This window comes from Enhydra lutris, unplaced genomic scaffold (assembly GCF_002288905.1).
Source record: "Enhydra lutris kenyoni isolate GAN:26980312 unplaced genomic scaffold, ASM228890v2 scaffoldscaffold69, whole genome shotgun sequence".
NCBI classification, from domain to species: Eukaryota; Metazoa; Chordata; class Mammalia; order Carnivora; family Mustelidae; genus Enhydra; species Enhydra lutris.
This window is the reverse complement of record NW_019154153.1, coordinates 1,890,287-1,912,689: the sequence shown is the minus strand read 5'-3', so window position 1 is coordinate 1,912,689 and position 22,403 is coordinate 1,890,287. Positions and strand designations below refer to the sequence as shown.

Below are 22,403 nucleotides of genomic sequence, written 5' to 3'. Positions count from 1 at the left end.
GACAGTTACCTGGTCCATGCTGGAAGTTCACCCAGAAATTGCAGCTTGGAGCTCCCCGGGAACGGCATTCCAGAAACGCCAGGCAGTGCCTGTTCAGGGCCCGCTGGCAGCCAGCACCTAGGGTCGGTGCTCTCCACGGCAAAGCAGAGCGAGGACACCCTGCAGGAGCCGGGCCTGCTGTCCAGGGCCTTCCTGAAGCCATGCGCAAGGGAAATACTGCCTCGGCAATGGCCCTGCCATGTGACTGAAGTGAACGCCACTGACCTTCGGAAGTTCTCGTTTACTTCGTTCTGAGTGGGGAGAACACACGAGTCAGGCGAAGCTCTGTCAGTTTACTCTGGTCAAGAACCTGGTTGAGGCCCCAGCGCTCGGTGAAGAGTCGCTTGCCCTCGTTACTGGTCTCCCGTCCATTGGCCAGCCATGCTCCGGCGGGACAGTCCCGTGTCTTGCTGTGGTGGAGCTAACGTTCCAGTTCACAGCACTCTTGGGAATACCTCACAGGCTCAGGGAAGGGGCTGCAGCCCCGTCACTGGGGAAACAAAGTCACCGAAGGTCAAGTGGCAAACGAGAGTTGGAACTGCTCTCATTCGGGGGAGCAGAGAGACTCTGAATTTCCTCCTCTGTAGAATGAAAGGAAGAGATCCCCTGTGGGCGCTGGGAGGATGTGAGATGATGTGCGCCACATTCCTCCATGCTGCCTGCTAGGTGGTCATCACGGTGCTCCTCATCATTGTCACAATGCCCGCACCCCTGGCCACCGCCCGCGGCTCAGTCACCCACCACGCAGGTAGGCGGTGTCACTGGAGGCCTGAAGCACATCCTTGGAGGTGGGGGTGGGGGACATCTGTGCAGCCTTTCCTCGGCTTGCATCAGCAATGATTCTGGAGCGGCAGGATGAGCGCTGCAGGGGAGGAAACAGAAAGCGGTTATTGGTTCTGGTGAATCCCCAAAGCATTTTGGGGAACCTTAGCTAGAGCTACACATAGCTAGAGGTTCATCCCTATAAACATCAGGCATGTTCTCATTTCTGAGAGAGAGAGAGAGAGGAGGTGCAGTGGTGGGAAGGGAGGCAGATGGCAGGGAGGGAGGGAGGAGGGGGACCAGATGGGCTTGCTGATAATTAGGTGTATGCTCGGGCTCACTTGTCCATGACCACTGGCCTCTGTGTCCCCTGGGTCTCAGAGTCTTACTTTCTCCCTTCATGGTCACCACAAAGAAGCCGCACTACACATGCTTTTCTCCGCAAACGGTCCTCTGGACCCCACTCCTCACTTTTTCCCACTTCCCTAGCCCTCTTTGCTTTCTCCTCTTGGCCTCCCCATTCCGTTTCTCCTCTTCTCCAGTTTCTCAATGGCTCTTCATGTCTTGCCAACACTCAGCAAACCTTTGCTGAGCACCTAGTAGGCACCTGGTGCTCTGCAAGGCCTTGAGGACTCAGAGCCATGCAGATGATGGTAATTTCTTGCTTTGGAGGAAGCTCACCGGCTGTCAAGGAGGCAGACCCAAAAAATTCCAACCCAGTAGGGGAGTGTGGGGATCCAGAGCTGGAGCAGCTGGCTCTCCCTGGATCTTTGCTCCATACCATCCTCTTTATACTGCTGTGATGGCAGATGAAGTCTAAGAGGAAGCCATGAATATCCCAAACACTGGTGGTCTACTAGGCCCTAAGGGTAGAGAGTAGACTCTGCCTAGCTCCTATCTTCAGGGAGCTATCTTCTAAAAGAACTTCTAAAAGAACTCAAATGGTTCCAGAGTTGGTTAATGCAGTGGCTCAATGATGTCACCAAAGACCCAAGTTCTTTCCAAATTTCTACCCTGTCATCCTCAGGTTTTTGCAATGTCCTCAGTCTAGCTCAATCTAGCACAAGATGGCGGCCATTATTGAAGGCGTGACACTCAGACATGATAATATCTTGAAGATGAAGGACTGGTTTCACCTGGCATCTCTTATCTGTGAGGAACATTTGCCTCAGAAATTATCCAGCAGACTTTTCTTTTTCAACATCCAGACTGCATTCCAGGCTCGCCTCCTGAAGGAGTAAGGGGCGAGGCAACAGGGACTGCCACAACTAGCTTAAAGCAATCATGGTTCCCTTCCTGGCTGGGGCTTGGACCCACCTCCCCAAAAGAATGGGGCCACCCAAAGGATACCCAAAACACTGAGGTCTGATAGAATGAGGGAAAGGAGTGGTGGACAGGTATTGCATGATCAGCAAGTGAGGTGTGGGTGCTGGAGAGTGGGCTACGGGGCCTGCCTCCAGCTGGCAGGAGTCTCTTCACAGGCTTCGGGGCAATTTCATCTGGCAAGGGGTGCCCCAGGTGGAGCCAACAGGTGAGAGGCAGCGAAGACTTAGCAAGTAAAGGAGCAGCAGCTGTGTCTTCGCCTGGCTGCTCTTCCCCCAGACTCCCCCGTGGCTCACTCCTGAAGCTTTTTCAGGTCCTTGTCCATTGCTTCGTTCTCACTAAAACCCTCCAGTAAACCTGTCACAGACAGTGATCCTTGTTCAGAACCTGCTATTCTCCTTCTCTGATTAGTTTTCTTCCTTGGTGTTTCGCTCTCTCAAATATTCTACAGACTTTACTTGTCTCTCTTGCACACTGGGAGGAGAACATGATGGGAAGATGAAGACAGCTCGGGGCGCCAAAGAATGACAAAGCTCGCTGGCCAACCACCAGAAGAGATGCTGGGGGCCTGGAAAGCATCCTCCTTCAAGGCCCTCATGCTGGAAGGAACCAACCCTGCTGACACTTGGATCTCAGCCCTCTCTCTTCCAGCTCATGAAGGATACCTTTCTGTTGGGACTGACCTCAGGCTGTGGTGCTTCGGAAGCTGACACAGCAGCCTATCTCCCATACTGGAGGGCCTTCCTTCTGGGTCTTGGCCTTCCCCTCCGAACCCCTCCCACCTTAATGGGAGTGGGGAAGGTTTATTTCTGCACAGCGTGGGAGAGGAACTGAAGTGTGTGGAACATTCGGGAGTGGATTTGGGGAACAGGAAGGTGTGGGGTGAGGGTCCTGTGCGGTGTAAGGGACTCTGACCCTGAAGCACCCACAGGGGAGGAGGCTCAGGGAGGCATCAGAGATGCAGTCAGGGACAGAGTTAGCCGAGGCTTGCGGTGGAAGGTGCTAAACGCTGCTGGCAATTGGTTGGGGTGTGTGTATGTGTGAGTATGTGTGTGCCTGCACGTGTGTACATGTATGTTCACACAGGTGCACACATATGTATATATGCCTGTATGCATGTGGGCATACCTATGTGTACGTGTGTGTGTGTGTGTGTGTGTGTGTGTGTACTGAGGAGAGAGAAAAGTAAAGAAAAAAAAAGGAGAGAGGCACCCAGCTAGAGAAACTGGTTCTTTAAAGAATTCCCCCCCAAACCCTTCCTTCCCTCCTGGGCTTGCTGTGAACCTTCCTTAATTAATGCCTGTAAAATGCTCTCAGATGCTGGAAGGAAAGCAGCAGCTTTATAAATAAACACAGACTTCTAAAGGTTGACGAGTGCCTGAGTCCCTTCGGGGGAGGAGAGAGCTGCGCTGTGTTGGGGGCAGAAGCAAGTGAAGTCAGAAGGAAGCAGCTCCAACAGGGGAGCCAAGGTTGTGGTCCTGGTTTGGCCATGAACTGGCCATCCTTGGGCAGGGGGAAACTTGTCTCTGGTCCCAGAGACTACTGTCTTCTGGTACTACTGTCTTCAGCAGTAATATGAGAGCTTGACTATGATCTCACAAGATCCTTTCTCGTGCTCATATTTGTAGCCAATGAGTGCCCTTGGCCAAAGTCACAGAGTGCATTTGAGAGAAACAAGTAGGACCACCCCCAGGGTTCTCAAAGGGACACTCAGAAAAGGTACATAACCTGCCCAGTGCCTCAGAGCTAGTCAATGGCAGAGCCAAAAATGGGATGGCAAATCCATCCATCCACAACGCAGGGCATCCTTATCCTGGGCATGGAGGGACCTGTCTCCAGGTGGTAGTGAAGGAGGGAAGTGGTGGCCTTTCTACACCCAGGACCACTGGCCATTTTTGCCAGTGACCTCCCCTGAATTTCCATCTTAACCGAAAATAAAAGACCCAAAAGGAGCAAGGGAGCTGGATGCCGAGGTTGGAGGGAACCACATTTAGTTCAAATCCTTCATTTGACAGAGGTGACTGATGGGACCTGGCTTTAGTGATACACAGCAAGTTAATGACAGTACCAGGCCCAGAACACGGCCTCCTGGCCTTAGGGCTGCTTGTCTGCAGTCTGGTTTCTTTGAGGTTGTCTCAGGCTGGAGCTGGCGGCATGGCTGAACCAGGAGCTGGCGGCATGGCTGAACCAGGGGATCTCTGGGGATACATGTGGTGATCATTTGTCCCCAGGATGGTACAAGGTCTTGCCTATGTTTTTCATAGTTCACTGACCATGGGGTGACACTGAAGAGGAGAGGGGACTTGGATCTGTGGAATCCGTGGCCTTTAGGCCGGAAAAGACCTCTGCTCACCACAAAATCCTTCCAAGAGGTTCTGTGGGCTTGAGCAGAAGTGGGGTTATCGTGGAGATCCCATTCTTTACTTTTCTCCCCCTGGAGCGGAATGTGATGGGATAAAGGAAGTTACCCCCCCCATCTGAGTAACCCCCCCAATCAGAGGCAGTCCCTGCTGGCTTACCAGTTGCCTTAGGTCCTCAAGCGTGGAATGGCCGCAGAAATACGGGGTCGCTGCCTCAGGAACTGCAAAGAGCTCCTCAAATGTGAGGCATTCTTTTTTATCAGGTCTAATCATCTTACTTTATAAATAAGAGAAACTGACATCCAGAGAGGGGAAAGAGCCTTGGAGCAGGTTCATAGCAAAGCGTGATAGAGCCCAGGTCTCCCAGGCCTCGTTCTCTCTTCTGCATGCCCTGGCTGTTGGCATTCATGCAGGGCATCCAGGCCTGGGCAGTGGGGGGAAGTGGGGAGCAGTCCCCTCAGCAGCCAGTTCAGTCCATTAAACCAGGTGAATAGCTTCAGGTCCCAGTGCGAAGCCGCTGCTGCCTCCCTCAGGCTCTCCAGGAGGGAGTGAGGGCTGGAGCAGGTGGAGAGCCTCCCTGGGCTCCTGAGAGGCCCATCTGGGAAACATTGGCAGACACACCTCCTCTGCCCTGGGCGGGGGTGTGGTGGTGGGAAGTTTTTGAGAGAGTCTTTGCCAAGACCCACAGACCATAGGAAGGCTGTGGGGTGCTTTGCTCATGCCCTGGGACAGAATTCACAGTCAGCCCCTGAGAGATGGTTAGTCTGGGCCCAGGAGATGCCCAGATGCCCTCATTCTTGTGACTGGCCCTGCTCTGCAGTCATCAGCTCCAGGAGGGAATCTTGATCTGGGGACAGACGTGCTGTATCTTCTCCTTTCCCTGAGCTCAGGCTAGCCTGTCCACAGGACCGTCCTGCCCCCTGCCTCCCATGGCTGTATTCAGTTTGGGCCAATGGGAAAGCATGGTTCTGCCTCTGAATGGATTCTGTAAAACAGCCCAAGTAAGAAGAAACGAACTTTTTTGAATTTCAGTTTCCTCCACCATTAAAACCGGGGATACTTTGCAGGATGTCAGTGGGGGACGAATGAAATAATGTACTAAGTGCCAAGAAAATTGTCTGGCACAGAGGAAGAACTTAACAGGTGCTATCTGCTAGTATTAGTGTTATTATTATGACTACTATTATTATTAACTCCAGCCAGCATTTCCTCATTCAATCTCTATTCCAACCAGTTGAGCAAGCTGGACAACTGGTTTCTTCTCTTCTACTCTCTACAGATGAGTTATTAATCATCTTAGTTATGACTAAGTCTTACTGATTTTGTTTCCTAAATATTTCTTATAACTGTCCCTACTTTTTAAAATAATCTCAACTCCCCCCGCCTGGGCCACGGTCACGGCTCCCAACAGCATCTCCATTGCTCAGCCTGTCTTTCCTGCACCCCCAGCCCCTCTCCTTATCTGCCAGGGATGCATGGAAAATGAAGATCTGACCATAGCCCTTCCTGCCCAAATCGCTGAGACGCCCTAGTGTCCACAGCCTGGCCTGGGCTCTCTCCAGCCACATCTCTCCAGCTCTTCACGGAAATTCCAGCAACACCAAGTGGTAGTCTCCCTCCTTCCGTCCCATCCAGTTATGCACCATTGTGTCTTCTTGCCTTTATACCTTACACCCTCTCTTTTTGCCCTGAACACCTCCCACTTTGTCAGCCCTCACCTGTCCTTTGTGAACTGGCTCCTGCTGGACGCCTTCTCTCATGTGCTTTAGGCAGGCTGGAAAAGCCCGTGCTGTCAGCGACTACCCTGACCACAGCTTGTAACTCGTCTCCCCCTACATGGACTGTGAGGTCCCTGGTGGCAGGGATCTTGGATTTTATTCACCTTTGGTCTCCCCACACAGAGAGCTCAGTCCATGTTTACTGAGTGAATGAATGCAAGTGTGCATGAATGAGATGGCCCCAAAGTTGGCAGGTGGAAAAGAGTTTGGGGAAGAGGAGCTCATCTCCAAAGGATAGGGTGGATGGGCTTGCTTTCTGGATATATGAACCAGAATGAGGCATGTTCCTCAGACACCTTCCAGGGAAAGAAGTCTAAGAGGGAAGGGAAAGCACTGGGGAGGATGAATGTTTTCCAGGCATCCAAAATTAGGAGTAGTTGTCTTTTTAGCTGCCGTTACTGTGTTTGACCTGGGAACGACGGAGGTATCTGACAGGTGACGGGCATTCACATGTAGGCTGGGCACTTCCCCACGGAACAGAGCCCCCTCCCCATTCTATCAGGGTCTGATATTTATGGATTTTCTGTCAAGTCACAGTTTCTCAGCCTTTGGGCACACTGGGTGAGCTACTATGCACACAGCAGAGAATAAAACTTAAGGAACTCATAATCCTGGGGAAGTGCTATGGGCAGGAATTACGAAAGCAGCAAAAAGAATTCTGGACAGACCTGTGATGGAGCTGTAAATGGCCACCAAGAGAAGCTGGGATACACCTGATCTTTGAGGCTGCTGGAGTGAAGAGCAAGCATCTCCCTTGGCACGTTCCCTGGGGCTGCCGTCCCACATAAGACGACACTGTGGAGCATGGATGGCTTGGGCCCAAAGCGACACCTTCTGTGTTCCCATGACAAACACACAGAACATGAATGCCCCCTCCGCCCTTACTCTCTTGGTTGAGGAAGGAGACGGGAGGTAGTGGGATTTGAATCCAGAACTATTTGGTTCCAACTCTATGTTCTTCATACTTTGCCATATGGGATAAGCTGCTCATGGCAGCCTAAACGTTGGGAGCCATGTCGGCCTTTTGAGCCCTTAAGTTGCTTGTGCAGGCTCAAGCTGTGCTGAGAAAAGACATGGTTGGCTTTCCCTATCGGCCTGGCGGCAGGAAGGGAGAACCAGTCTCTTGGAGGAGCTAAGTGCGTCTTCCACAGAGCCATGTGTGGACCCAACTGGATGGGACCCCCAGCTTCCATCTTAGGGACACAGACAATACGCAGTCTTCTAGACCAGTGGCCGTATTGTTGCTCAGCATCGCTAAGCTGGGAACACCCACCACCTCTCTTGAGCATCTGTTTCAGCTCCTGCCAACCTCCGTGGGATGTCCTTTCTACCTTGAGTTTCACTTGGGTAGTTAGTGCCTTCTGTCTTGGTCCGTAGACCTGTAGGGAAGTTCTCACATTTGGCTTATAACTGTGGGGTCTCCCCCCTTTCTCTTGCCTGTTTAGAACACTCTTTACGTCCTTCCTGATGTGCCCTTAGTTAAGTTGCCTGGCTGCACAGTTTAGGCAGTACGAGCTGGCTCAGAGCCCCGGTGCCTTTCTGCACTGCCCGGCACTAGCAGCGCTCTGCTTTGCCACCTCCCTGCTAGTGTTTTAAGACCACAGTCTGCACACGCAGTTTTTATTTGTGTACTTTTCTCAAGGCTCTAAGTTGTTGGAAGGCATTACTCATAACTCAATTTGGTGAATATCTATCTAGATACTCAAGGTTGAGTTAAATATACCAAGTATTTGTAACTGCCTCTCTCACTATCCTAATTATAAGAGGGAGGGGGATGCCAAGCCTTTGAAACCTGAAACCAAGGATTCAGCAAAATGCTGGGGAGACCCACCCATCTGTGCATCCCGGCAACTTTACATGTTGAAGTGTTGCTACAACCTGCTGGCTGCAAATGATAAATTTAGCCTGAAAGATGGCTCAACGTTCCAAAGCCTAGGAAGCAAGCTGATTGCTTTGCAAAGGGAGAAGGAGGCACGTGTCTGAACAGAGCAGGAGCTGGACAGAGCCAGAGCTGGGAGGAGCGAGCTGCCATTCTGTCCAAGGTCTGGAGACGGGGGTCCTAACACTGTACCCTCTGCCTCTACCCTGCCCCAGCCCTGCCCCGCCCCGCCCCAGCCCTGCCCACCAATGCCCGGCAGAACAAAGAACTGTCTTCACAGTTCAATCTGAGCTCCTCTCCCTGCCTGCGTTTGTAGTGACATTGAACCCAAGCACAACCTGGTAGGTAGAGTTCTTTAATGTGACACCTCCCATATGTATATTACACACCCAGGGACGTAGGCTCTAACCTGTGTCGACTGTTGGTTTTAACACCCGAGAGAACTGAAGAGGGCTAATGCTCTCCAATAGTTGGGGTGTCTTTAGGAGGACAGGCGCCTTCTTCTCTGATTAGCACACTTCCGCAAAAGAAAGCAGTTAGAGTCCTGTCTGCTGGGGCATGAGAATAATGTGTGGGCTAAGAGTGTTTGAGGGAAGGATGAACTTACCAGAGGCAAACAAGGTGGGCCTTATGGGAGACCCTTCCGCCTGGGAATTTTTTTGCCTTGGGCCTACCTTCTGAAAGGGCTGGAAGAAGCCAGATGTGGGTATCAGCTGGATTGCCTACGGAGACTAGGAAATTCTTAAAGGTGCTGACAAAGTTTTCCCTCACTCTGCAATTACCTCCGTGCCTGGCCTTCTAAATGGGGAAAGTGAGAGATGGGTGTCCTTTCAGAAGTTCACGGGCTATAAATTCTATTAACAGCACCACCTTCTCTGGCTTTACAGTTAAAATGGCTCTCTACCCATGAATGCAGGGGCATGAACAATACTATCGTGGGTTACACTGACATCTTTGTCTTAGCTCATGACGTTTCCCTTGGGAGGAAGGGGCAGGTGTTACTGTTTTCATGTTATTGATAAAGATGAAGGGGAGAAGAGAGTAAAGTGACCACAGATAAATAAGTGGCAATATAAGACTTAATACTAAGTTCACAGTGGATGACAAATGATGACAGATCAACTTCCCTCCAGCAGCTGCAGGCCTCATCCTGTTGGCCCGGGGACTGGGACCCGGCAAATGACACAGAGGGGGCAGGAGGGAATTCATTACTTCTAGAGTTTGTGGCACAGAGGAACTGTTTTCCATAAACTGCTCCCATGAAAACATAACATCTCAGAGATGGTCACTGGTGCGGGAACCGAGGGCAAGTCTGTCTGACAAAGGCTGTGTGTTCTGTCCCCTATACCAGGCAGAACTGGCTTCCAGAACTTCTACAAGGTTCAAATCCACTGCATTGGATGACACTGGCTTTAGGAAAATTATCTCAGGGTTCCATCTGAAATTTGATTAAAACTGTTGCCAGGGAGCCAGTGACCCCCGGAGAGGCATCCGTGGTGGTCTCAGAATTTGGGGTGTAGAGTGGGGAAAAGAAAAGTTATCTATGAAATCTATTGGAGGTGCCCAAATTCGGTCGATAATCCTTTTTATCTCTTTCTTGGACTCTCTAGAGAAAGCTCTTTGTACAAAGGAGTTCTCTTCTGCTTTGCCACAGAGAAGGAACAAGCACTCAATCACCAAGCATCATTTCAAAGGGTGACTTAGTCTTTGGTCAAAATGAATTGGGCCTGTCACTTTTAAAGTGATTCATTCCAGTAGAGGATGGAGAATTTATTACTTTTCAAAACAGATCACTGTGGTGTTGACCTAAAAAGGTGCGAGTGAAGCCTGCAGTGTGGGTCTGACCATGCCGGGCCCAGGCTCTTCCTTCTGTCACACAGCACGGTGTGCCTTTTCACAGGAGGTACCGCAGCTGAGGTCTCTATTCTATTTATTTGAGGCTGAGGTTAAAAAAAAAAATTTTTCAGAAAGCAGACACTTTCTACCCCCAGATAGCTTAGCAACATTTAAAATGGAATTCGTTTCTCCCTAGTTCGAGAAGCAACTCTCAACATGTAATTACGATCAAAGAAATTTTTTTTAAAGAAAAGGTTGGCAAGCAGTTAAGTGTATCATTGATTTTGTTCCAATTTTAGTATGTGTGTTGCAGAAGCGAGCAGCATCACCGATTTCGGGATAACAGATCCATGTGTGTGTCTCTCTTTGCCCCATTCTCCTTTTAAGAACATGGAGATATTACTTGCAATTATTAATTTCAAGTGTTTGGTTAGAGCATCACATGGGTTTATGTCTGTGTGAGATGATGTAGGAGAGGTCAAAAAAAAAAAAAAAAAAAAAAAAGGAAAAAACTGTCCCTTCCTAAACGTAGGAGGGTAACAGTAGACTCCTCGGCCTAGTGGACGGCACATCATGAAGGGTTAGTGAGAGTCCAATCCTTTCCCGCCCACCTTTTCTCCTTAGAAGAGAAAGCATGCTCCCGAGGGAGGTGTGGGAGGTGGTATTCTGAGGAACACAGCTGATGGTGTGCCCGCAGAAGGGCCAAAGCTTAAAGCCCCAGTCAGAAGCTGTGAGGAAACCTACTTTTTTCCATGCCTCCTGGGTGACCCATAAAATGAGAATAAAACCTGTCTTCTGTGCAGTAAGCTAGAGACTTTTTATGCTCTAAGAATAAAAAGAGCTATAGAAATGCAAAGCTTTATTTATTACTAATACTCAGCAGGGACTAATTCCCATATGGACATTTTAGGGCCTGAACAACTTGGCAAGGGCTCTTCTGCCTCCCTCCAAGATTAAGCTCCTCATCTCTGGGAACATCAAAATCAATCTGCTATGGTAGCTTGAAGAATCCTTATCCATCAGGCCCTAAACAATCTACTATCTCTCTTCAGAGGCAAAGAAAAAGCTTTAAAATCTTCTGTGACCTTCCTCTCGTCATGTTTCGCTGAAAATCACAAAATGTTCATTGGGAAGCACAGGCAGGCATATATTCTGCTGGTTGGGTCCAAAAGAAAAAACAGGAGCTGGGATAAATGAAGTGTTACAGGAAATCTGGGCCACTTGTGGACTCCTAGAACAACTATCCTCTAGAAAGTAGCTATAAATACCTTTAGAAATAATTTCCCTTCAAAGGCCCGGGGAAAACATGCCAACTAGATTTTTACAAATGAAAGGTTTACTTTGTCTGGTAAAAAAAACCTTTACTTCCAAAGGCTGAAAGGCCGAGGCAGGGCTGGGTAGGTTAGTCTGTGGGGTGACACTGCCACCTGGTGGCTGGCATCCACGATGGCACGAGGCGCTCAGCAACCGAGAAACCACTGTTCAAAGAATAACCAGGGCTATTAATAAAAAAGAAACCGAGTTTCCAGAACAGCCCTTCCTACTAAGAGGCTAATTCTTGTAAAAGTGGCCCCATACATGCAAGGAAAAAATAATTTAAGCTTGGAATTTACTGTGTGATATGAGCAAAAGACTTTGTCTCTCCACTGGATTCTTAGTACCAACTATACTGAAAGATGTGATTAAAAACAAACAAACAAACAAACAAACACATTTCGACTGAAGAAAATTCTGAAACATTTTACTTCATATTATATATACTTTTTTTTTTTTTTAAAAAGGCAGAAACATTTAGGGTAACACCATTGATGCGAAAAAACCTTGAGCCACAGGACCTTGAAAATCAGTCTTAAAATGTTTTGCTTTACATCGTCTTTTTCATGGCTGCTTGAGTCATGCTGAAGAGATAAGCTTCATAGATGATATTTAAGAAGTTGTCATCGTTCTGGAAAACAAAATCAAAAAACCCAAGGGAATGTGATTTGCTTGGCAGAAACCAAAGGAGCTGAACCGCTGTGCTGACACTAGGATGCTCATCTCTACCAGTCTGCTCCAACAGCTGGTCGTTCTTCACTGCATATGGGAATCTTTTTTTTTTTTTAAGATTTTATCTTTTCATTTGAATGAAGAGAGAATGAGTGGAGAAGAGCAGCAGAGGGAGATGGAGAAGCAGACTCCCTGCTGAGCCAGGAGCGTGACCTGGGGCTCGATCCCATGAGATCATGAGCTGAAGGCAGATGCTTAACCATCTGAGCCACCGAGGCGCCCTGCATATGTGAGTGTTAAGTGCAAATGGAGGCAAGGGCCGGAGTCAGCCGCTGGTTTCCAACGATCAATCTGGGAAGAAGCAAGGGCTCATTACATACAGTCCAGATGGGCGGCCCAGCCACATGGCAGAATGGAATGAGGTTCACTCAAGAAAAGCCTGGGTCTGTTGTGTGAAAAGGAGGCTGGATTGGGAGGCAATGATCCAGATCAAGGGTTCTCCAAGTTTGGTTAGGAGATTGCTGATGCTTCTTAAAGGTCCTCCGAAGTCTCCCACAAAGTGTATACTTTGCTCTTGGCATTAGTTAAGATTTACTTGCAATATGCCACATTTATCTCATCAAAACCTGCATAATTCTCCCATCAGTTACAGAAAGTTTTTGGTGTTGGCAAGTGGGCAGCCGTGAGACTGGTAGGCTCTGGGTTCCTCTGTCTGGTTAAGGGCTGACGGAGAATCATGGGTCTAAACAGTGGGGCTCTTGGTTTTTAATTCTAGAGACTTCTCCCTCCCACTTAAATCCTTTAAAGCTTTAGCAATTCACCCACATTTCACATTCCCCCTTCATTCCCTCTTAGCACCCCACGCACAGAGCTAGCATTATTCTCATGCAATGAAACAGAGCAATGTTATCCCAGTTTTTCCTCATCCTACCAAGTCCCTGTGCGTGAGATTGTGTCCTATCGACAGGCGAAAGCTAAAAACAGACTGCGTGAGTGACTTCCAAGAGTTCATCAGGAAGACGATGTCTACAACACGGGGAAAAGTAAAGTGTATGCAGAGAGCGGAGGGAACATAAATGTAATTTTCCACCAAGCAATAGACAGGGCCTGCTCTAGACTTTCAGAGTCTTGGCTCCTGTACAAAGATCTATGGAACCATGTTTTTTAAATGGAATGAACCAGAAAAATGTGAAACTTTTCAATTCAAATTTAAGGTTTTTTTCTTTATTGCTCATGAGAAAAGAAGAAGAAGAAGAAGAAGAAGAAGAAGAAGCTTAATGTTCTAAGTTCTTACAAACTTACCAGGAGTGGGCTGACTAGGCGGGAAATACTTTTATCCCAATATTTGTTCGTGGATCGGTATGGCCACCCATGTGTGGTTGATCTTTATCGGACTGCTAGTCTGCTTTCACACTCAGACACTCATTTCTAGCCCCCGCGCCTTCCCTTCTCTCTAAAATACATGACCTTTAAATAGTTTTTTAATAACAGAGACCAGTCTTTTCAACTAGAATGAAACAACTGCGAAGTGCTAGGCAGCCCTCCAGAAGTCTGCTAAAGCGTAAGCAAAGTACCACAAAAGGTTTCTTAAAGACTGTATCAAAAAGACACCTAACTGTTCACCGAGGGGCCTGAAGTCTGTCTGGGTGAAGGTGCCCCACTTTTCAAGCCCTCGCGTATATTTTCCGGGCATGCTTCACTAGGTGGACGGCTGACCAGCCTCCTCCTGGGGGCCCGCCCCTCCCACCCCCGTCACTACCACGGCCCCCAGTTCTGTGCCAGGGAAGGAATATTCTGCAGCCAGACTGGGGTTGAATCCTAGCTCTGCTGTTTACTAGCTGTGACCTCAGGCCCGTCCTTTAGCCTCAGTTTCCTTGTCTCTAAAACAGAAAAAAAAAAAAAAAATAGGGTTGTTGTATAAGGATTAAATGCATTAATGTAGGTGAAGCCTGGCACAGAGCTCTCCAAAAGTGTCAGCGATTACATGGTGAAGACCTCACAGGGCCGAGCCAGGCACATGGCTCACAGAGAAGTCCCGGCCCTCCATCCTGTCCTCATTAGTAGGTTTCAGAATTGTTTGTATAATATGCCCTTTGGAATCCCAGCCACAACCCGCTGCCCCCCGCACCCTTCTCCTGCAGCAGTCCGTGGGAGCCTGCCCCGCGCCCTGAAATGCCCACTGCTTGCCCCACATGAATTTGATCTCTACTGTCTGCCTGCCGGCGAGCTGTCTGCGCGTTGTGGGGCACCTGCTCATGACACAGCACGAACTTCTTTCTTTTCTGGCAGGTGACAGTTTGGAGGATTCAGTCAATCCTCCATCCTATGAAATCCTTGATGTTGGGAGATGCCCAAAGCCACGGCCAGTTAACCGGGCACAGAAGCCATGCGGTTTAGGTTGAACTGTCACGCGGTCTCTTTATTCTCAGGGAGGACTAAGCAGGCATTGGCTAACTGACACTTTCTCTCCCCGTGGCAGCCCCCCAGTGGGCAGTGCTGGTAAAGGAAAGAAGGGAGAGAACGTGGCCCTCCTACCTGAACGAGGTACAGCAGGGCTTCCTGGAGCTGGAGCTTGGTGAGTGGGCTGCTGGTAACCATGGGGGGCTCCGGGGCCGGCAGAGGCAGGAGGAGGCTGGTGGAAGTGCCAGCAGTTTCTTGGCTTCCCAGGGGCAAGAGCCCGGCGTCTCTCTCCTTCGGTGGGGCGCAGGTGGGTTGTGTGAACACCATGGGGGACATGAGCAGAGAAGGAGCCCGTGTGGCGGGGACACGCGGAGGCGAGGCGGCCTGCTCACGGCAAATACACACAGAGGGCAGCGGTAAGCAGTGGCTCATCAAGATCAAAGGGAGAGGGAGAGTGAGGTCCCTGGCTGGCAAGCGTGGAGATAAGTGGGTCTCAAGAGTAATTGTTGCCACTCCACGGGGTGGGGGGTGCGCAAAGCCTGCAGGAGCCTGATTCCTGGTCGGATCTCCACACAGGCTCCTTCATCATCATTACAAAGCAGCTCAGGTGGTCTGTGCTGTGACTGTCGCCCCCCTAGCCCAGGAAGCTCGCCCCCTGAGTGAGATTTTTATCTTTCTGGTTTCTTACCATCGCTTGGCAGCCTGCATTTAAGTCTGCTGGCCTTTTCCCTGGTTGTCCCTAGTCTGACCTCAAGCTCCAGCAGACCCCCGGGAGTTGCTGCACTTGCTGGGGGCACACACACACTTCCTCCACGTGGAGGATGCTTCCCAGCCTCTCCGCCTGCTGGCTCACTTCTCCCTGGGAGGCAGGAACGCTGACCAGTGTTCACCACTCCTGCGTCCCTTCCTGAGAGGACGTCCCCGCTTGCGGAGAGCATACACTACTGGTGTCTCCAGCTCAAGTTTTGGGGTCCGGGCGGGCTGGTTGTGCTCGGCACTGCCAGTGACTTGTCTGTCCCCGAGAGCATGTCTACCTCACTTGGCTAAAAATCTAAAACCAAGTTTTCCAGTAGCTTTTCCCGTGATGCAAGTGACATTTTGCTCTTCGTCTGACTCCTACCGCTAGCTCTCATTTGCTTCTAATGCAGGTGAGAAAAAAGAATGTTACTTATCAGCCTTCTAATGCCCCCAAAAGAACTCATGAGAAGGGGGCCATAAAGGCCCGCAGTCTAGAAGCTGCTGTGATTTCACCTCCTCGGTATGTTTGTGGGCAGAAAGAAGCTTGGAGGAAGGTAGGTTGCTTGTTTCCTTTAACTGTCCCTATCTGCCATAGGGAGCCAGGGAGCTAGAACGGATGCCGCCCCAGCAGGGTCCCAGCACCCGCCCCGAGGAAGAGCGCATGGTCCACACCTGGGTGCTCAAGAGAAATGAGAAGAATTGTGTTTGCAGAAGCCGATGTCAAAGTACTAACCCCAGCTTCCCAGTGTCCCAACTAGTGTCCTAGTTTTCCTAGTGTCCCATCCTGCCAAGAGAAAAAAAGCAGGTATGAAAGAGAGGGGACACCATGCAGTGAAACGAGGATGTGGGCAGCTAACAACCGTTCCTTTGTGACTGTAATAAATAAAGAACAAAACCACTTTGACTCGGGCTCTCACATACACATAGACTTGTGCTACGTGCCCATCATCTTTGTTTTCAAAAAAGTGAAGGCTTGTTGAGGAACTGTTGGTAAGCTACTTGCCAAAACATGACAAAAGGACCAAGGATGACATCTGTAATAAGAAAGGAGAATGTCTTAATTATTAAACCCAAGGCCTTTTCAAGGAATTTGTACCAATCCAAATGGGGGAAAAAAAAAATCAGATCTCCAAATGTTCCTCACAGGCCATCAGATAGCTGTGGTTTCATCGCTGTTTCAAGTTACTGATACATAGAGAGCCACCTTCCTTGAAGGACAGGGTGTTTCTAGAACTCAACGTATTTCCCCGACTGGCACTCTGTGTGTGTGTGGTGGTGGTGGTGGGAGGGGGTGGAGGGTGAGTTAGATGGCATACTTACTTACTCCTCTCTTGATCTTCATTAAGCTACAGTGGTGATAGAAATAAAAATAGCCTGTACCTTTGAGGAGGTGATACGTTTTTCCTGTTGACTTCAAGCACCCCCACCCAGGACCATGTGCCTGCAGAGGGGGTGAGTACGTAAGCCTCATCACAAACGATGAGGTACATGCCCTCAGGTAGCACAATGCCCGGCATGTAGTAAGTGCTCAGAAATATTTACTGACTAAATAAATAAATAGTAATGATTTTAAAATAAGAAGAAGAGGTCAGATATCTGGCATCTCAAATGATTTCAACGCGGACGGGAAATGTTCACAAAGATTCGGGCGTTTTCTATACGTCTCTGTTGTTTTCCGTGTCTATGTGTTTGTCTCAGACCTTGTAACACTGTGAAGATTTAACTTGACAAAGAAAGTACCTCCTAAGGGAGGGGAGCCCCCAGATGGCTAAGCAAAGAAAGGACTGTCTCTCCACGAGGAACGTTATGGGGATAACAAGGTGCCAGATGTGGCTTGTGGTGCCCTGTCCTACACGGAAGCATCCCCAGAGCGCTGAGGCTCATTCTAAGTCTCATCAAGTATTTACGAAGCACTAGAGCAGTACAACCCCCTGCTCCTCCCCCTGCACCCTCCTGAAGATATCTACCTGAAAAAGAGGAGTCTGCTTTTCTGCGCCAGCTGTCTTGTCCATCCAGGACTCCAAAGCTTTCCGTGTCCTGGAGCCCTGAGTTACCACAGGAAATTTGGCTGCCAAGGCTGGTCGGTTAGACGTGTGCAGCTGCTGCTCCTGCTGGACAATCTGAAGCTTCTTCAGTAACTCCTGAGGGGAGATCACTCCAGAACTGCTAGTCTGATTGCCAGAGTGGGGAAGCATGGGTCTTGGGTGTGTGGACGGCTCTTTGCCATGAACCTGGTGTCTTAGTGGCTGAGCTGGAAGGGAGCCATTGAAATACCCTGCCTGTGCCTGAGCCTGCCCCTTTATTGGGGCACCAGGGGTGGCAGTGGGGAGGGTGGTGCTGAGGTTTGGGACAGCTGAGCTGGCAGGGGTCGCTGTGCTAGGCTCATACTTGGTTGCTGGCCTTGGGCCACTCTGAAGCTTCTCCAACAGGCTCTGAGTTCCGGAAGCACTTTGTACCCGCTGAGAAGTTCCAACACTATGTGGAGACCCTGGCTGCACAGGTCCCAGAAAAACTTCCCCAGTGGAACGGGTATTGCCATTTCTACAGGGCCGGTTCTCAGGCAGCTCTGACAATGGGTGGAGGTCTGCACTCCGGACCATGAGTTTCTGAATGGCGGGACACAGCTGCTTCTCGAGGGTGGGCGAATGTCTTCTGGGTTCCTCGTAGGAGAGGGAGCGTACGACCCCCTGCCTAACGGGAAGTGGCTCCTGTTGCTGCTGCTGCTTGTGGATGGTCAGTGGGGACCCCACGGTTTCCTGACAGGTGGATTTGTCCTGCTTCCCAAAGAGAGCTGTCAAGGACAAGTGTTGGGGCTCGGGGTCTAAGGTCTGGAAAAAATAAAAATGTCTGAAAATGGGTCTACATACAATTTGTTATATGGTGGGCTAGGAAACATTACCAACCTGACTGAGCGTATCTTTATTTACATAGGATCAGTTACGGAGAATGAAAAACTTTATAATTCTAATCAATTTTACAAACGTAAGACCTCCTTTCCAGGTAAAAAAATTTTCACAGCCTTCTTCGCTCCCATCCCCCAGAGAGCAATTGTTTTTAGCACCTGCTCATGGATGAAATAGCCCTTGATGGGCCTGGGGTTCACAGACAGGGAACCACGGTGGTGCAAAGTTCTAGATACTAAAATGGAAATAATCTCTTCAACAGGAAGTCTGCCTAACCCTGCAGAGTATAAGAAGATGTTGAGAACATACAGGAATATGGGGATGTCAGTAGCCTTTCGCAGAATTAGAGAAATTAAGGATAAGTTGTTTAAACTAACTTGATCCTTTCAGCCATACACCAGTAGCTTTAAAAAATCATCTCATGCATACATACAACCGTCCCTGGTCTGAGTCAGTCACAAAGCTACCTCCTTCCTGCCCTATAGCCCTTCCTGCTCCTTCTGCTGCTCTCCATGTTGTTGGGCTAAGAAAACATGAGCTTCCTTCTAACATCAACATATTCCAGTTTCTTTATTAAAATAAAAAACTCCCATGGAAGGCAAACAATAAAAGCAAGCTAAAAGATAATTAGAAAAGACTTATCTTTTCAAAAATTCAATACAAGACTTTCATTAGCCAGTCTTTATGTCTTTTGGCTCTATGCTCATTTTCAAAATTGATTTAAACGAATTCCTTTAAAAAAAAACCCAAACCCTTAATGAGGAATAACTATGGGAAGTGGAAATAGCTGTACTACATTGACAATCAATAATAGGACTTGCAGATTAACAATTTTGTTAATGCTGCACTATTCTGCAAACTATCATAGACTCCTACCAAAAAATGCTATCATTTTCATATATTGAGATGCTAATACAATGATAACTCAGCAAGTCTACAGGGGAATTTTATATCACTCCTTAGAACCGGAATCCCACTCTATACACACAGTGCCCAGCACTGTAGCCGGGACAGAGGAAGTGCTCAGAAACGTGTAACTGACAGTTGTTGCTTTGGTTGTCCTCCTCTCGGTGGCCTTGGGAAACCAACCACCTACCTAGGAAGAACGCAGGCCTGGCAGGTAATACTCCTGTCAGCTCTGACAGTGTTATGAGTTCACTGTTTTTAAAAAATACATTTCCTCTAAGGAGCTCAAGTCCACAAGAGATGAGCACGGAATATAGCAGATGCCAACATTAAAAATATCAATCCTCTTCTAGGAAGAATACATTATTAAAATGAAAACAATCTCCATGTTGAAATCTCTCTTTCTTGGATTTACCCTGAAGCACCTCTGGACAGCACCGGGCTCTCCCTTGACTATGCTCTGGGGAAAAGTTCTTTCACAATCCAGTAGGGAAACTGCAAATGGAAAGCAGAGGACTTCTTACCTGGCTGGGCCAAGGTATGCGCTGTTGCTGGTTTTCACTGGGCTTCACTGGAATTGGTTTGATGAGATTGGGGTTATCATAGATGGCGGATGAACTGGTTATCTGTTTTGGCTCAGAACAGGTTTTACACTGAAATGGAAAAAAGCACCTCATTTTGGGTATAAAAGAAGCTCTCATCTTTTTAAAAGAACATAACTTCTCGCTCTTTATTTTATCTAATTGGTAGCTATTTTTTGATAGACATTCATGCGAAAAGGGAAATGACAATCTCCTCTGATATGAGGGATATAAATCAAATTGCAGTTTAATTTTTCTTAGTTGCACAATTTCGGCGCCCTAAAATACTACCGATGGCATTAGCCCTAAGACTGAGAGGCTCAGAGATATTTGGATATTTGAAAGGCTAAAGATATGCTTCAGAAGCAATAGTTTAAAAATATCTAGTCTAATGCTTTTCAATGACAAACAGTGATAGAAACAACTCTTTAAATGCCATGTCTGGATTACAGTATGGTTTTATTCACCCATCAGCAGTTGATTTAAAATTTGAGGGTTGTTATCACCAAAGCAACTGACCCGTTTTGTTCTATAAACCAAAAAGTAAAGCTGACTTACACCACTGCCTTAAAAATTACTAACATCCTCTTTATTTAATAGATGGCTTTTAACATAAACAGAATAATTCATAATAATCTGAATAAAATAACTATGAGCATTCTGAGCCACTCACTGCAAATTAGAACTTCACAAAGAAAGAGATGAGAGACAAGACCCATCATTTCAAATACTGAATCATTATCATACATTAATCTAACCAACCATACAATCGCTAACACAGTAGGATTCATGACACAAAGAACACAGCGATGACGGCGGTATCTATCTGGTTAAAACACCAACTAAAACTGAATATAAAATCATTACCTCCTATTATATACTCTCCATAGCATTGCTAGTTTCAACCGTCAAGGTCTCAGGTAAGAAAATATTTCACACTGTTCCTCACATGGAATGAGACATAAACATAATCTCAACCCCCAGGAACCCAGGGCTTCCAGTGTGTTTTACAATTACTGGGTTGTATTTTCTAATTCAAGGATGTAGGAGCATGGGTCAATCACCACCAAGTTCACTTGGGCTTGTAAAGTTAATTGTACAAAAGACTAATCATTTTCTTCCAAGAATTCTATCAGTAATTTAGATATTTGGCACTAGATGAAGTGGGATGTGAAATCCCACTGTGAGTCATAAAATGTTATTTCTAATTCTTAGATGAATGCTGGTGGTTAATGGTATGGCTGCATGAACTAACTGGCCTGGCTTTCCAAGGCAATAACCAACACAAGACACGTACAAAATTTTAGCATGAAAGCCTTTAATTTCTGCTTGCTATAGAAAAGCAAGTGGATGCTCAGATTACATTCACTGAATGACCCTGTCTGTATGTTTTCTTTTTGTTTTTTTTAAGATTTTATTTATTTATTTTATTTACTCACTTATGAGAGAGAGAGAGTGCAAAGGGCAGGGGAGAGGAGCAGAGGGAGAGGGACAGACTCTGTGTTGAGTGTGGAGCCCGATGTGGGGCTGGATCTCACGACCCTGAGATCCCAACCCCGAGATCACAACCTCTCTGTGTTAAGAGACCTTGAATTTCAAACAAAGAAAAACAGATTTTTCCCCACCTTCCCTATACATATACCCACACAGGCTGAAAGTCTGCCCTGTCTCCTGCTATGCATAAGCCCTAGATATCCTTTCTAAGTAAAATTGCTAGAAGCTGTTTTCTATCACTGAAGCCTTGCTTTCATGTAAAAATTGCTATCAAATTGCTCAGAATTAAACATCATCTACCTCAATAGTTCGTAGCTCATTTTCCAGCTGTTTAATTTTCTATGCTTCTCCTGACCCAAATAACTTTAAGATACTTGGAAAAAAAAAAAAACAGAGCTGGAAAAAGTGTATAATAGATTCTCCATAGAGATCCTGAGGCACTTCTTTAAAGTCTTAAAAACTGTGTCACATGATCCCATTTTCTCACACACAAACACAAACATATGTACTCATGCCAAGAGAAAAGTCTGGAAGAAAATACACTGAAAGCATTAAAAGTAGAGATCTTTGGGTTACAGGATTATGGATATTTTTTATTTCACTTTTCTACTTTTTTGAATTTTCTCACTGAGCATCAAAAGACACTCAGTAATTTCTTTAATTTTATAAATAAGTCACAGTATATTGAAAGAGAACTATTAACTCTTGCCTTAAGCCACAAAACACAAAATAGTCCACTTTTTTTTCTGCATACTCAGAACTTAACTACACGGCCAAAGATCCTTTCTGGCCCTGGTTCTTCCTCTTACTGTGAGTTGGTGGTTTTACTGTTCATTTGCATCTCAACCACGAGTCTAATAGGGAGGAGGTAAAAGGACGTGAAGTTCAAATTAACATCATGCTGCCTTATAGCAGATTCACAGAAAATTGTTTCTTGGGGGAAAAACATAAAATATTGGCCAAAATAAGGTTTTTAAATTATTTTATTAACTTCATCTAACAGTTGCATCTGATGTCACTAGGCTTTACTTTACCAACAACATATACCTCTAGCTGAAATTTTTCCTCCTCTTAGTTTTTGGGGTTTTCATAAACTGAAAGTATTTTAAAGTTGGGAAGAGCTCAGAAGTCACTGAGTTTAATCTATACTCAGAAAAGTGACATATTTTTTCCTAATACCCCAGTATGTCCCCATGCAGTCTCTTCCTGAATACTCCCGGTGATGGGAGAGCCATTTCCTTACACGAGAAATCCCAGGTAAATCCTGTCTTCTTCTCTTTTGCCTCTGTGTTCCCCCTCTCCCATACCTCAGAGCCATTTTACTCATGAACTCCACATTTTCTGAAATGTCTGTGTGTGGGAGAAGAGGTTACACGAACACAGGCAAATATAAAGCAGGTCTGCACAATGCAGTGGAA

At 47.4% G+C, this 22,403-nt stretch overlaps 1 protein-coding gene across 1 annotated transcript in view; it reads right to left on the bottom strand.

Annotated features, from left to right (window-relative positions):
- Nucleotides 1-11,738: 11,738 nt before the first annotated feature.
- The window catches only part of LOC111159677 (decapping mRNA 1B), a 53,697-nt gene continuing 43,032 nt past the window's right edge, over nt 11,739-22,403 (bottom strand). Inside the window, exons 6-9 of the mRNA XM_022522249.1 lie at nt 19,435-19,563; nt 17,069-17,929; nt 14,499-14,747; nt 11,739-11,922 (exon numbers count right to left, since the gene is read on the bottom strand). Of these exons, the coding sequence (XP_022377957.1) occupies nt 11,842-11,922; nt 14,499-14,747; nt 17,069-17,929; nt 19,435-19,563 (1,320 nt within the window). The 3' untranslated portion in view covers nt 11,739-11,841. The remainder of the gene's footprint in view (nt 11,923-14,498; nt 14,748-17,068; nt 17,930-19,434; nt 19,564-22,403) is intronic.